General features: G+C 33.9%; 1 protein-coding gene across 5 annotated transcripts; it reads left to right on the forward strand.

Moving 5' to 3' along the window:
• The first annotated feature begins 5,992 nt into the window (after window positions 1–5,992).
• LOC107858633 lies at window positions 5,993–12,356 on the forward strand. 5 transcript variants are annotated; one of them, XM_016703376.2, is made up of 6 exons: window positions 6,257–6,392; window positions 6,801–6,902; window positions 7,830–8,693; window positions 9,404–9,489; window positions 10,670–10,810; window positions 11,244–12,356. In XM_016703376.2, exons 2-6 carry the CDS (start codon window positions 6,900–6,902, stop codon window positions 11,389–11,391), a joined length of 1,242 nt encoding a protein of 413 aa, XP_016558862.1. In that variant the 5' UTR covers window positions 6,257–6,392; window positions 6,801–6,899; the 3' UTR covers window positions 11,392–12,356. The 5 variants fall into 5 exon arrangements, with proteins under 5 accessions (XP_016558859.1, XP_016558858.1, XP_016558862.1 ...); XM_016703372.2 differs by lacking the exon at window positions 6,801–6,902 and having other exon boundaries at window positions 5,994–6,392; XM_016703374.2 differs by having other exon boundaries at window positions 6,801–8,693.
• Window positions 12,357–12,968: the final 612 nt, after the last annotated feature.

Raw genomic sequence — 12,968 nt, forward strand, 5'->3', positions numbered from 1 at the left:
GAGTATCGAAATCAGGAGCCATTTTTTTAAGAAACTAGACTCATAGAACTACGTCTTACGCAGGAATGCAATTAAATTGCACCCAAATCATCCCAGATATTGCTCCAAAACCGATCTTTTAATCTCGGTTGGCTAGTTTCATCAGCTTTGCGCATCGTTACGATAAATTCCATATCTCGACTTGGGAGTATTGGAATCAGGTGGCATTTTTTGCATTAGAAAGTAGATTCGCAAAGCTACGTCTCACACATGAAATCTATCAGCATATAACCTTTATATTTTCTCAAGTACTTTTCCAAAGTTGCAGCCTAAATCTTGTGATATTCTATTTCTCCTCAGATTTTGGATACTTTATGAATTTCATCATCTACTTCAAGTTTTGGGCCGCATCATTTCCGCAATATGTTGAAAGCTAAACTATAGCAATATTCAAAGTACCACAAGTCTTTTTCTTGTCGAGAAGACTTTATTGCTTGAGAGTTAATGAAGAATTCTTTTGCTTTAAGACGATATCTTCAAAGGACTCCAAATATGCATTAAAGCTTCATACTTTTCCTTCTTTTTTTCTTTAGAGCCGTTCACAGTTTAGACTCATGTAGGCCAGGAGTGATATGCAGTTTAAGCTCGTGCCTTAAAGAGCATTTTGACTTGCAGTTTAGGCTCATGCATTGAGGAGCATCTTGACTTGCAGTTTAGGCTCGTGCATCGAGGAGTATTTTGAGGAGGAATTCTTGTAATGTAACTTTCTTTCCAACCCTTTATAATGGAGTATTGTTGCACTTCAGTTTGGTAGTTATTGCCTCCATTGGTTGAAACAAATTTACACTTGATCTTGTGTCGACTTTTGAAAGTTGGAGTTTAGAAGTCATTTGATATTTTCTTCTTTTGCAAGTGATCGATGTCCAAGTATCACCCTTCTTGCTATTGGAGAAGTTATTTTGCATAGATTTTTCCATGTTTTCTTCAAGACTGGAACCCCAAATGGGTCAAAGCTCCCAAATTATAGCATGATGATTTCTACAACTTTTGGTGATTTCACAGAGCGCATGGCTTGTAGAGCTTTTGTAATTCAACCTTTCATATGGTGCGGTTTGGCGCTAACATGATTTGCGTCAACTGTATCGCCTTCATCAATGATGATCTTTCCCTCTTGCATTAATGTCATGATCTTTTCCTTCAGGATGAAGCATTTTATGGTGTGATGACCAACAATGCGGTGAAATTTATAGTATTTAGGATTATCGACTTTGTTTGATTCTTCGGGTCGCTTTGACTTAGGAATTTCAATGACTTCTTTGCTAACAACTCGTCAGGAATTTTAGGAACATCAGAGTCGGGGAAAAGATATACCCTTGCTTGTAACTCTTTCAAGGTTGGTTGATTTTTCACCTCTCGCATTTGTTGCTTTGGAGCTTCCTCTTTTAACTTTTATCTTGTAAGAGACTTCGTAAAACTCACAGTTGTCGTCATAGATTTCCCACTTTGGTTTTCAAATGAGTCTTCAAATTTTGTGACTTCCTTCCTAGGATCAAAAACAGGTGATACCATTCTATGACTTGCAATACTTAGCTCCATGTCATGAGCATGCGTAGCTAATTCTTAAAAAGTTTGAGGCTTAATTTCTTGGAGGATATACACAAGGCCCCAACGCATCCCTTGAATGCAAACTTCAACCATGGAAGTTTCAGAAAGTTGATCCTTGCAATCAAAGCTCAATGTTCGCCAACGATTTATGTAATCCAGTATAGGCTCATCTTTACTTTGTCTTGTGTTTGTTAACTCCATCATGATGACCATACGATGGGTACTATAGAATGATTTAGGAACTGACTTTCTAGTTGCTCCTAACAATCAATTGATCCAGACTCCAAGTCTGTGTACCAATTAAAAGTGTTGCCTTTCAAGGAACGATCAAATTGTTTGACAAGAAGATCATCATGTGTACCAGCACTGCTACAAGTCTTAACGAAATGAGTGATGTGTTGCCTTGGATTTTTCTTTCCATCAAATTGTTGAAACTTTGGCAGTTGATATCCAATTGGCATTGGTAAACCCTCGATTTGCTTAGAATACGGCTTTAATTATCCTACGAAACTTTGTGACGGACCATCATATTATTCCTTGATAGTGTTTACAATTATCTTGCAATTGGTGAACTGTTAGAGTAGCCACTGAAGCTGATCGATCATCGCAGTAATTATCACTTGTCTTGATGAGAGATTCACCATCAACTGTTTCTCGCGGTGTTAGATTATAATTTGACTCTCCAGTATTCTAGAGATCTAACTTGCTCATAAGTCGGGCGATTTGATAATCTTTCTCATCAACGGACTTCTTCAAGGCTTCAATGGTTTGCTCCATCATTGCAAACTTTTCGTCCAAGTCAATTGCATCAACCATAAAGGTGTTGACTTTTATTGAAGTTGGAGAATTCATTAAGTTTTCAGATTCTCCAAAGTTGCAGCCAGTTTCAGATAGTTCATCTGATAAAATAGATGCAAAGTTGCCCCCAGGGGTTGTAGTTACTGCCGAAATTTGAGATTTTCTCCCTTTTGTCATCTCTAAAATGGTGAAGTATTGGGATCCATCCAAAGCACAAGCATTGAGATTGTGTCAATTGATGGGGACAACAAGTTTGATCTCAGTAGATGTGGCAGTAGTAGACTTCTTGCATGAAACTTCATTGATTTTTCTGAAGTCCATTGTAGTAGTTGAATATGTGATTTCCTTTGACTTGTAGGAAGAAGAGATGAAGAGCAGAACTGGTCCCACTGGGTGTGCCAATTTGTTCGCAACAAATTTTTATCGATGCTGAAAATTAACTTCAAGTAAAAATAAAATAAATAACAGAATAATTTTATATAAATGAATTTTGTGGGTATAATTTCGTTATTCTCCCGATTCTTCTCTCCTAAGTTTTTTTCGTGATTCGAGGGACTTTGCAGCGTGATTCTCGAATGTAGGATGATTTGAGCCTCCTAGAAATGTGTTTGAATCTTCAGGAATTGTCTGATAGCACTTCTTCTTGTTAAGTTGATCTCCGGGTAGAATTCCGTTAGTCAATTCATTGAAGAGCTGTGTAGTCAATGCAGAAGCTTCCTCCAATGCTTGCAGAATGTCCTCATTTTTCTTTTCTCCCCTTTTAGAATGTTATGTTACTCCCCTATTTATAGTTGTGGGGGTAGGCCTTAGTTGCTTGTGATTGGCCAAAACATGTCACTTTGACACTTGGCACCTTTTGACTGGTTATTGAATTTGAATGAGATTTTCACATCATTTGTACATATGACGGTGTCTCATTGATTTTGAATTTGATTGGGATGCCACGTCACTTGATGAGTTTGGACTTCAAAGTGAAATGGACCTTGATGAAGAATAAAATAGGCTTATTATTTTTTTTAGCCCAAAATAAGTTTAAACCCAATAACATATGGCTCAAATTCAAATTTTATATGAATTTGATCCAATAAATTTTATGTGTCTACAGATATATGTCAGCAGTTAGAACAAACATTTTACATATTCAAAAATATTCAGGATACACACAAAAAAAAAGTAAAATAAAAGAAGCTTCAAACAATACCTCACACTTCATTTCTTCTAAAAGATTTTCTACGCAAAGTTGTAGAACCTGCATAAACATAAAAAAGTAAATATTAAAGTAAGCCCTTGCAAAAGTTATATAAAATGTATTATTTGAGAGGATTAACGAATGAAGGAAAATATATGAAAAAAGTGTAGCTTAAGAGTTAATTTAGAAGATTTTTATCTTATAATTCAAATGTAAAATTTTAATCTCAATGCACATATTTTCTCTACATAGGAACATGAAAGAAAAGGAAACAATTGATTTGATTACACCTGCTGAATATACTAAAATTAGTTGTGTTTTATATTTCTAGAAAACATTAATTAAATAATTGTCTTAATTTAGGAAAAATATTATATGATTAATTCTAAGAATGTACTTACCGATCAATTCAATACAAATTTAATTTTGTCTATTTGACACAAAATTGTATATCTTTCCATTTAAATTAATTTCTTTTTTTTTTTTTATCTAAATTCAATATTTTTTTTCCAAATATATCTCTCAATTGCTAATTGATTATCTTATCATCTTGATTTACACAATTTAAATTAAATCATGAAATTCTTATCATGTAATATAGATTCTTAGATGATTTATATATATATATATATATATATATATATATATATATATATATCAAATATTATTTATCATATGAATTATTTTTGTCACAATAATCTTTTCCATATACATCACTTGATTTGTAATTGATTATTTCCTTAATTGAAATGATATCATTAATATTTAATTGAACCATAATATTTTTGAAATAATTATATTTATTTATGCAATTTTTATCCATCAAAACCATAAAAATAAGATTAGGCTAAAATAGCACAAAAAAGAAGTGACGTGAAGAATTTTGATATATTAAAAAGATTTTGAGTTTGATGCATTTCATATTTTTAACAAAATTAATTCGCTATCGACTTAAATTTAGGAAGAATTTGATTAATTTTTAAAAAATAATTTTTATTCAAATTCAATTATTTCTGCCTCAGTCTATTTAAATTAAATTTTTATTTCATTTTAAATATCCTTTCTGAATAGATTTTTTTTTATAGTCCAACCTTTTTAGTATAAAATCATTTTATTGTTTAGTTTAGAAAATATTTCTTATAATTACCAACAATATTTTATTTTATTAAATAAAATTTACTGTAAAAATGTCATTGTTTAGTATAAAAAAGAAAATTCTTATCATTACCAACAATATTTTTATTTGAATTCTAATTAGATTTTATTAAATAAAATTTATCATAAAAATTTTGCTAGTATTTTAAATAATAATAATAATAATAATTTTTCATTAAATTCTTAATAATATTAAATAAATAAATGATCAACAAAACATAGAATAGTATGACATAATTAACTACTAATCTTAATATGAAATATTTTAACAATCATAATAGTTTTCATCCAATAGAAATGAGTTTTAATTGGGTTTTACCACAATATGAAATAATATTAAATGGAATAATATGAAATTATAATAATTTTCATCCAATAGAAATTAATCTTAATTGTTTTTAACTTCAATATGAAATGAATTATGAAATAATATTAAATATTAAAATAATCAATAAAATAGTTTTTTGTTATGAAATGATAGTTTTTTGTTGTAAGAATTAAAATATGTAGTTCTTAAGATGACACTTGTCTGAATTTAATTTAAGATTATAAAATTATATTTTTAATTAAATTTTATATCAAATTAAAATAAATTATTTTTTTAAAACAGAGAACGTAATACTTAATAAAGTAAGCAAGGGAAAACATTTTCTTTCGAGAGAGTGAGAGAAGAGGAAATAACCATTGAGAAAACTGAATAATCGATAAAATGTTACTCTTCAGTTCACTTTTGCTTGTTTACTTGACTCATACATTTTTGTAAGAAAATAAATTGGCATGACTATTTTTATTATACTATATTTGTTAATAATGCTTAGTAGTAATATTTTGAAAAAAATTTAAGAAATAAATAAGAGTCCTTCAGGTTTTTTAAATTAGGTGGGAGGGATAATTTTTTTTTGAATTTTTTTTTAACTTTTTCCGTTCGAACAACTTGTTCCAGTTGTTGAACAACTTTACAAAGTTGTTCAACAATTTCCAAAGTTGTTCAACAACTAGACACAATTGTCCTACAACTGCGCCTAGTTGTTGAACAACTAGGCATAGTTATTGCCTAGTTGTTCGACAACTAAGAGAAGTTGTTCAATAACTATGCGAAGTTGTTCAGACAATTAACTTAGTTATCCCACAATTATCCCAATTATTCAAAATACTTAATTTTTTTTAAAATCAAATTTGTGGAAGCACTTATCCTTTTTTTTAATTGGAAACTTGCCGTATTTTTCTCAATTTTCTTGTATGTTAAAAATATTAAAGAAAGGTGTCACCGTTTCAACAACTTCTAATCTAATCTTAGAAATGGTACCATTGTGAAAAATCTACTCAGCACTCTCTCTGTCTTTTACCATCAAAATCATTATCGATTTTTTCACTTTTATTAAATTATATGAATCCACTGATTATGTCTCTACTGCTATACAAATACAAAAGTTATGTTCCCCGATTTACTACAAAGCGGGGGTTCAGTACAGGGGCCGAGTCGATTCGGTCTGAATTTGCTGGACCTAACGCTTATGAGGTCCTAGGTGTATCGGAAACGAGCTCGTTTGCTGAAATTAAAGATTCTTTTCGTAAATTGGCTAAGGAGACTCACCCTGACCTTGCTCATTCCACACACACTTCATCTTCTTCTAACCGGTTCCTTGAAATACTAGCTGCTTATGAGGTTATGCATTTTTTGCCCTACAATAATCATTTGTCACTCACGCTATTCCTTTATCTATCTTGTTTCTGATTAATATGTTTTCTGCCTCAATTTACTCCATTTTATATTTGACGTGGCGCATGAAAGTCTTAATTAGAGCTAAATTTTACTACACTATCCTTATTATTATTATTATTATTGATTCTTTGAAGCTCTAAATTTGACTACTACTCCCTTCATCTATTTTTACTTGTTCAGTATCAACTTATGTAAGTAGACAATTTTACTATATCATCCTGAATATAATATATTTAATACTTTAAAAAATATATTAGGAAATGACTAGTTAATAACAATGGTAAATTAGAAAAGTTGTCTAAACTCGACCCAATAGGCAGCCTGGTGCAATAAAGCTCCCATTATGTGCAGGGACTGGAGAAGGACCTACCACAAGGGTGTATTGTATGCAGTCTTACCTTGCAGTTCCGTTCATCAGAGGCTGTTTTCAAGGCTTGAACCCATGACCTCATGGTTACATGGCAACAACTTTACCAATTATTTAAAAGTGTTAATCTATTTTTAGTACAGTGGGCAAGTAAAAGTGAACAAAGAGAGTACTATTTTATGTAGTTATTTAATACTAGGGGTAGTATGAAAAAAAAGTAATAAAACTCTCGTAATTTGCTAAAATGGACAACTAAATGTTGTGTAGTATGTAGAACATTGGATGTTTGACTCTGCCTCTTTGCAAAATATAGCTAGTTCAAGGTTAGATAGAGGAGGAGCGTGGTGGAGGGACTGAGTAAAAATTACTTTAATTATGATGATTCATCTGAATATTAAATTTGTGAACAGAGCGGAGTGGATGCAGACGACTCATTAACTCGCCGAATCAGTTTAGGAATAAGGAGTACAAAATGATTGGGATATGTAAGAACCACAGCTATCATGTTGATTGACAGTTTAAGTGAACATAAGAGAAATATAAGCATAGGCTTTTTGCAGCTATCTTCTCAATTCAGGACCACATGCACTAAGCTAGAATATGGTTTGACTATCCATTCAAAGATGTATGAACTGTTTTCCTGGCTATTACAATTTGTTTTGGACTTTTGGTATCTTCCAACATTTATCATGGTATATCCATTTCAACACATGTAAAGGTACCGCCAAATTGTGAAAGAAAAAGGGCCATGATAAATGGCAAGCATGTGTTTTTCTCTGGGAGAATGAGATGAGGTGAAATCATGTTACTCTAGGAAATGGACACCACTATGACAGAATGGAAGCTTTTCATTCTTAGCTAATGACTTACTTCAATAAATCAATATCCTAGAAGTCCTCTAGAATTTCTGAATTATTACAAAAATGATATGTCACACATATACATGGTGAAGAGTGATACTTTTATGTATTAAAGACGTACAAGTATTTACTTGGATAATCAATGGAATGCAGATTTTATCCGATTCTGTGAAGAGAGCGCATTATGACCAGTATCTCTCATCTCGAAAAGCACCTGTTTATATGCGTTCTAGACAAGGTTCTAAAATGTGCATGTATGAATCATATAGCACGTCAATCAAGGAGATGGAAGTTGTTGAATGGTTAAAGTGGTATAGACAAACAGTAAACGACATATTGGCTGAAAAAAGGGCAGTTTCTGGATCAGGCTATTTTGATTCACTGGAAAGAGATTTCTACTCAGCATTACATTTAGCATATTATGGCCCTGAGATTGAGTCAGATCTCCTTCCTGAGTTTTTTGAAGCTGAAGAGCGATCAGTATATGAAACAACTGAGGTTCTGCACCTGGTTTCCGGGCGAGATCTTTTTGGCATGGTTTGTTTAACCAAAAATGTCCCTGAACTGCCATATGCTTCTATGGAGAATCTGGCCTCCTTAGCCGCAGACTTGTGTCATTCCCTCGAGAATATCCCCATGAAAATGCATTTGGAGACAGCTGCTACTGGTTCTAACCAAAAGCAATTGAGAAGTTCCAATTACCATAAATCTGATGCGTACAGAAACTTAGAATTGCATGTTGGAGGGAGGCTTGTTGCTGTTGCAACAAGAGTTCCACCTAGGAGTAGATCTTATGGGATACAGAATGAAGGTTTTGATGACTGCATCCATGTTTACCTCAACTCACATGAAGCCCCAAGATTTCCCAAAAGTAAGTTAATGGACTTTGGATTGAAGTCTGCCATTCCACTGGGAATGATAGAAGGATTGGGGACCAGTCCTGAAGAAGGTTCTTGCGATGTTTATGACAGCAATGGGGTAAAAACCCATGAGATTATGAAGCATCGAACATTGCTGGTGAGTGTATTATCATCTACTGTACGCTTTAGCTTTTATCCTGTCAGATATCCTTCATTAGAACAAGAAAGGAGCGGCAGGATGAGTTGTTGCAGACAGCAAAACCTGCTCTTTCCCTATATGCCAGATGCTTATGAGAAGTAGCTGTAAATTGCTGTAAATATTTCATAAGGTTGCTAGTGTAGTTCTAAGGTCACTGTCTGAATGCAATAAAAAAAGTATGGGCGTGCTTTTGTATAGGCAAGCTTAGAGTTCTTATGGTTGGTATTGAATATCTTAGTCATGTCAATATGTTCACTTTTGGTCCTACTCATTCTTAGAGTCCTTACTCCTGATAGAGATTCTTATGTCAGTAGGAAATATAGAGAACTTCTAGTACCTTTTATATTTAGTGTTATTTGTTGACTTGAGATGAATTTAAATGGGGAATGTGGTTAGTGCTGATCGAAATAGCTGTCTTCAACTTGCTTGGGACCGAGGCATAATAGTTGTTGTTTGTTTGCTTTTTTCATATGCAGTTTTAAGATTGCTTTCACTATTTTTTTCCACTATGATCTTTGGTGTTTTGGACTTCAATTTGCTGGTTGGTGTTGCAGTATACTTCACTTGCAACTATAGAAATTTTTACTTGGAATGGTTGTCTGTCTCTTAGCTTAAAGGATCATATTCACAACTCTTCTACTTTAATTTACATGGGAAATTTTTTTCAGGTAAGACACATGCACTGGTATCAATTAGGAGATGAAGTATCAACTTGTGAGTGCAGATGCAGCAGAGCTAAGCTACCTCCGAGCAAGTAAAGTCCATAACTTAAACATTTTGAGTCAATACTCATTAAGAGTGCTAACTATTCTTTTCCTAGATTTTTGTCAAACTATCATGGCGTTTGTGTCTATTCTCTAGTTACAATGTTCAGTGAAGAGATGGAGTATCAGATTATTGAGCTGGATTTATTCTCTCTGATTTTGTTGGATGGAAAAGAAAACTGAAAAGGAATGACATAATTAACAGAAGTTATGGTTACAAATTTATTGATGTCCAGCCATCCAAATTTAACTATGAGCTTGAAAAATTGTGGGTCCTGGTCAATGTCTTCGCTTTCTACTTCTATCACTGTAGTCTTCCCTTCTCCCGTTCTCCCTCTCTTTTCATTTGTAGTTACTCTTTCTTAGAAGGTGGAACTATGAAAGCTTATGGTTAACACATGTTATCTTTCTAAAAAAAAAGGGTTATGGTTAACTTTTAAATGACAAAAGGTTAGAGGCTATTCTTGTGCTATTAGTAGCGGTTTATTTCATTTTTCAATGTCACAATGTCATAGTTGGTCTCCTTTCCATTTCATATGACAAGGCTCTGTTTTTCCTATATTGGTAGATTTGGTGCTTGTTTGTTGGAAGCATAGAAACTTTTGACTCCAGTGTCCATATAGCAAGCTGATCAATTTGTTAGATTTGCTTCTTCTTTTTTGATGGATAAAAGTTTTTTTGTTAGATTTGCTTTAGATCGGATATGTCAGTAGTTTAACGAATTTTCGGCTGCTAGAGACACCAGTGGTTAAGTATAAAGTTGAACAGAAGATGATGCTATTGGATTGTGAATTTTCTTTGTTATTCATAACTTAAAAGAAGGAAATGCATAGAACGTTAGGCTTAAAGTATTCATATCAGAATGTTTTCTAGTAGAACATTTTTTTCTTGTTAGTAATACAAGATATGAGGGGAGCCTTGGAGTAACTGGTAAAGTTGCTGTCGTGCGACCATGAGGCCATGGGTTCAAGCCGTGGAAATAGTCTCTGGCAGAAATGCAAGTTAAAGCTACGTACAATAAACCCTTGTGGTCCAGACCTTCCCCGGACCCGCGCATAGAAGGAGCTTAGTGCACCGGCTGCCTTTTTAGTAATAAAAGATATATGTCTCTCATTGTCTCTTGGGTTTTTTGTTTATCGATGTAATTAGTAATGATTTTCTCTCCAACAGATTTTGGCTTTTTGAACCTCGATGTGGCATGCATGATATTGGAGGTTGGTATGTGGAGACATTTGGCAGAGATAAGAAAGGCCGAAATGTGCCATCTCAGAGGTATTGGGATGGGTTAGAGGCAAATGATCTCTTTAAGAAGTAAGTATCTGGTGTAGTCGTGTAGAAGCCTCAAACATATGAAATTGAAATTCTCCACCCATTGTGGTACTCTGGCACAAATAACTTTAGGTATTTTATGAATGTGCTGATAACTATCCTTTGATGCTTTGCATCTTTATAAATTGATCTAACTTTACAATGCAAGATGTTGTTGCATCCTGCTTGAAAAGATCAATGTGAAAATCTCTCTGTACTTCTAATGAGCCTAGCGAAAGCCACTCGGCTAGAAATGGTTATCGTTCTGATTATGTCCGATGAATATGGAATATCTCCAACTGCGATAACCATGAATAATATAATACCCTTCTCTTGATGTTGCATAAATTAAATGCCAAATGAAATATTGTAGGATTATCTCATAGGCTTGAAAGCAGTAACATGGGTTTGATGCGCAGATATGTTGAATGTGCAGGAGATTACATCCTGCAATGTATTTGCTTGCTCTTGCCTACAGGACTCTAGATATTGAACATTCAAGGAGAAATAAACTGAGAATAAAGGATCTTATGGAGTCAAACGTATCTAGAATTCTCAGCTGGTGCAAGAGGCTAGTACGCTGAAAGCCTAGTGACATTCAGCTTTATCATCATATCCTTGTTCAGCCCCAGAAGCTATCAGGCAACAGTATATTTTTTTTATGAGTGACAAATTTATGTTCCATTAGCACAAAGGCAGTGCTAAAAGTCATATTTGCAATTCTCAAAAAGAGCCGATGAAACAGATGAATCGCACTTGTTAAAGAATCCTCATATAAGCTAGGCCGTTGATTTGGATGGCTCGTGGATTGATGAGTCGAACACCATAAACCTTGAACACACCAGATTTTCTTATATGCTGCCATTTAATTCACCAAGCACTGTGATGCAGCTTAAAAGTGCTCTTTCAACCGCCTGCATCTCCTGGTCTCTCATTTTTGGCGCCACGACCTAATGTGATAGTACGTAAGGTGACTTTGTTCTGTTATAATTTAGATTGGTTACTGGATGGGGTAGATTAATATCTGAAGCCCCGTCAAGAAAGATACTGTGTGAATGTGAAGAATTACATGTTTAATGCCCTTGGCATGGTCTTCCGCGACACTACATAATGCTAAATTTTGCTGATCCTTACATCTTGAAAGCCATATTTGGATCATAACATTATGGCCTGAAAAGGCGTTTGATGCCTAATGTTGAAACCGAGTTAACACCTCAAACCAAGGGAGTGGAGCATTGAGATTTCGGGGAGAAGCATGGTGTTGACACAGTTGACAGCTATTACAGTTCTCGGGTGCTGGCTTGCATTGTAGGGAGACTTTGATCAGATGATTGGTGTGCACTTGTTGTATACACGATTCTTGTACTTTTGTTCTTGACATACAGTTACACTGATATATAGGACATCAAATAGTTGTTATGAAAAATAAAACTGCTGGTGGTTAGTATCTTTGAGTTGCAATTACACAAATCTTGTAAACAGTTGGAAACCTTTTATAGTGGTTTTCTTATCATTTTATTTAAGTAGGTCTCCCATTTGCAATATTGCATCAGCTGGTGCCAGATCAGACAAATCTTTCGTGTAATTTCATAATGTTAAATATAGCAGAAAAATCCATTTTGAATACTACTACACTTGATGTTACACTCTGCGCTGTTCTTTGAGTGAAGATGCGAGCTCCAAGGTGAGCAATATCACCTCGCTCCGCAAGCTACCAAGGTATGGGGAAATTTTTGTTTTTTCCCAGTTTGACCTGGATGACCCTTTTAGGCGTTCTTAAATATTATAAACACTCCTTAGTCGCTTTTAGCTGAGAATGACCATTTCTTTGATTATTGATCCGTTCTGGATGAAATCTTCTACTGGTTCTGCTAACATGAAAAATTACTGGAACTATTAATATCTCTGTTCCATCAGTGCCTATATCATCATTTGATTTATTGTAGTTCCAGCTATGTGTAAATTATGAGTCTCGAAAATGCATTCATATTAGTATTGTGTACGGTGCTGGTTGCATCAATTCCTTTAAAAAAAAAACTTAGGCACTGCACCAAAATCATCAGACAAATTAGCATATAGTAGTGGATCAACCGGTTCATAAAATGTTCAACAAGGCGATAAAACTATGCAAAAGAATATTTTGGCAAAATGATCCTACTGG

This window comes from Capsicum annuum, chromosome 2 (assembly GCF_002878395.1).
Source record: "Capsicum annuum cultivar UCD-10X-F1 chromosome 2, UCD10Xv1.1, whole genome shotgun sequence".
Taxonomy (NCBI): domain Eukaryota; kingdom Viridiplantae; phylum Streptophyta; class Magnoliopsida; order Solanales; family Solanaceae; genus Capsicum; species Capsicum annuum.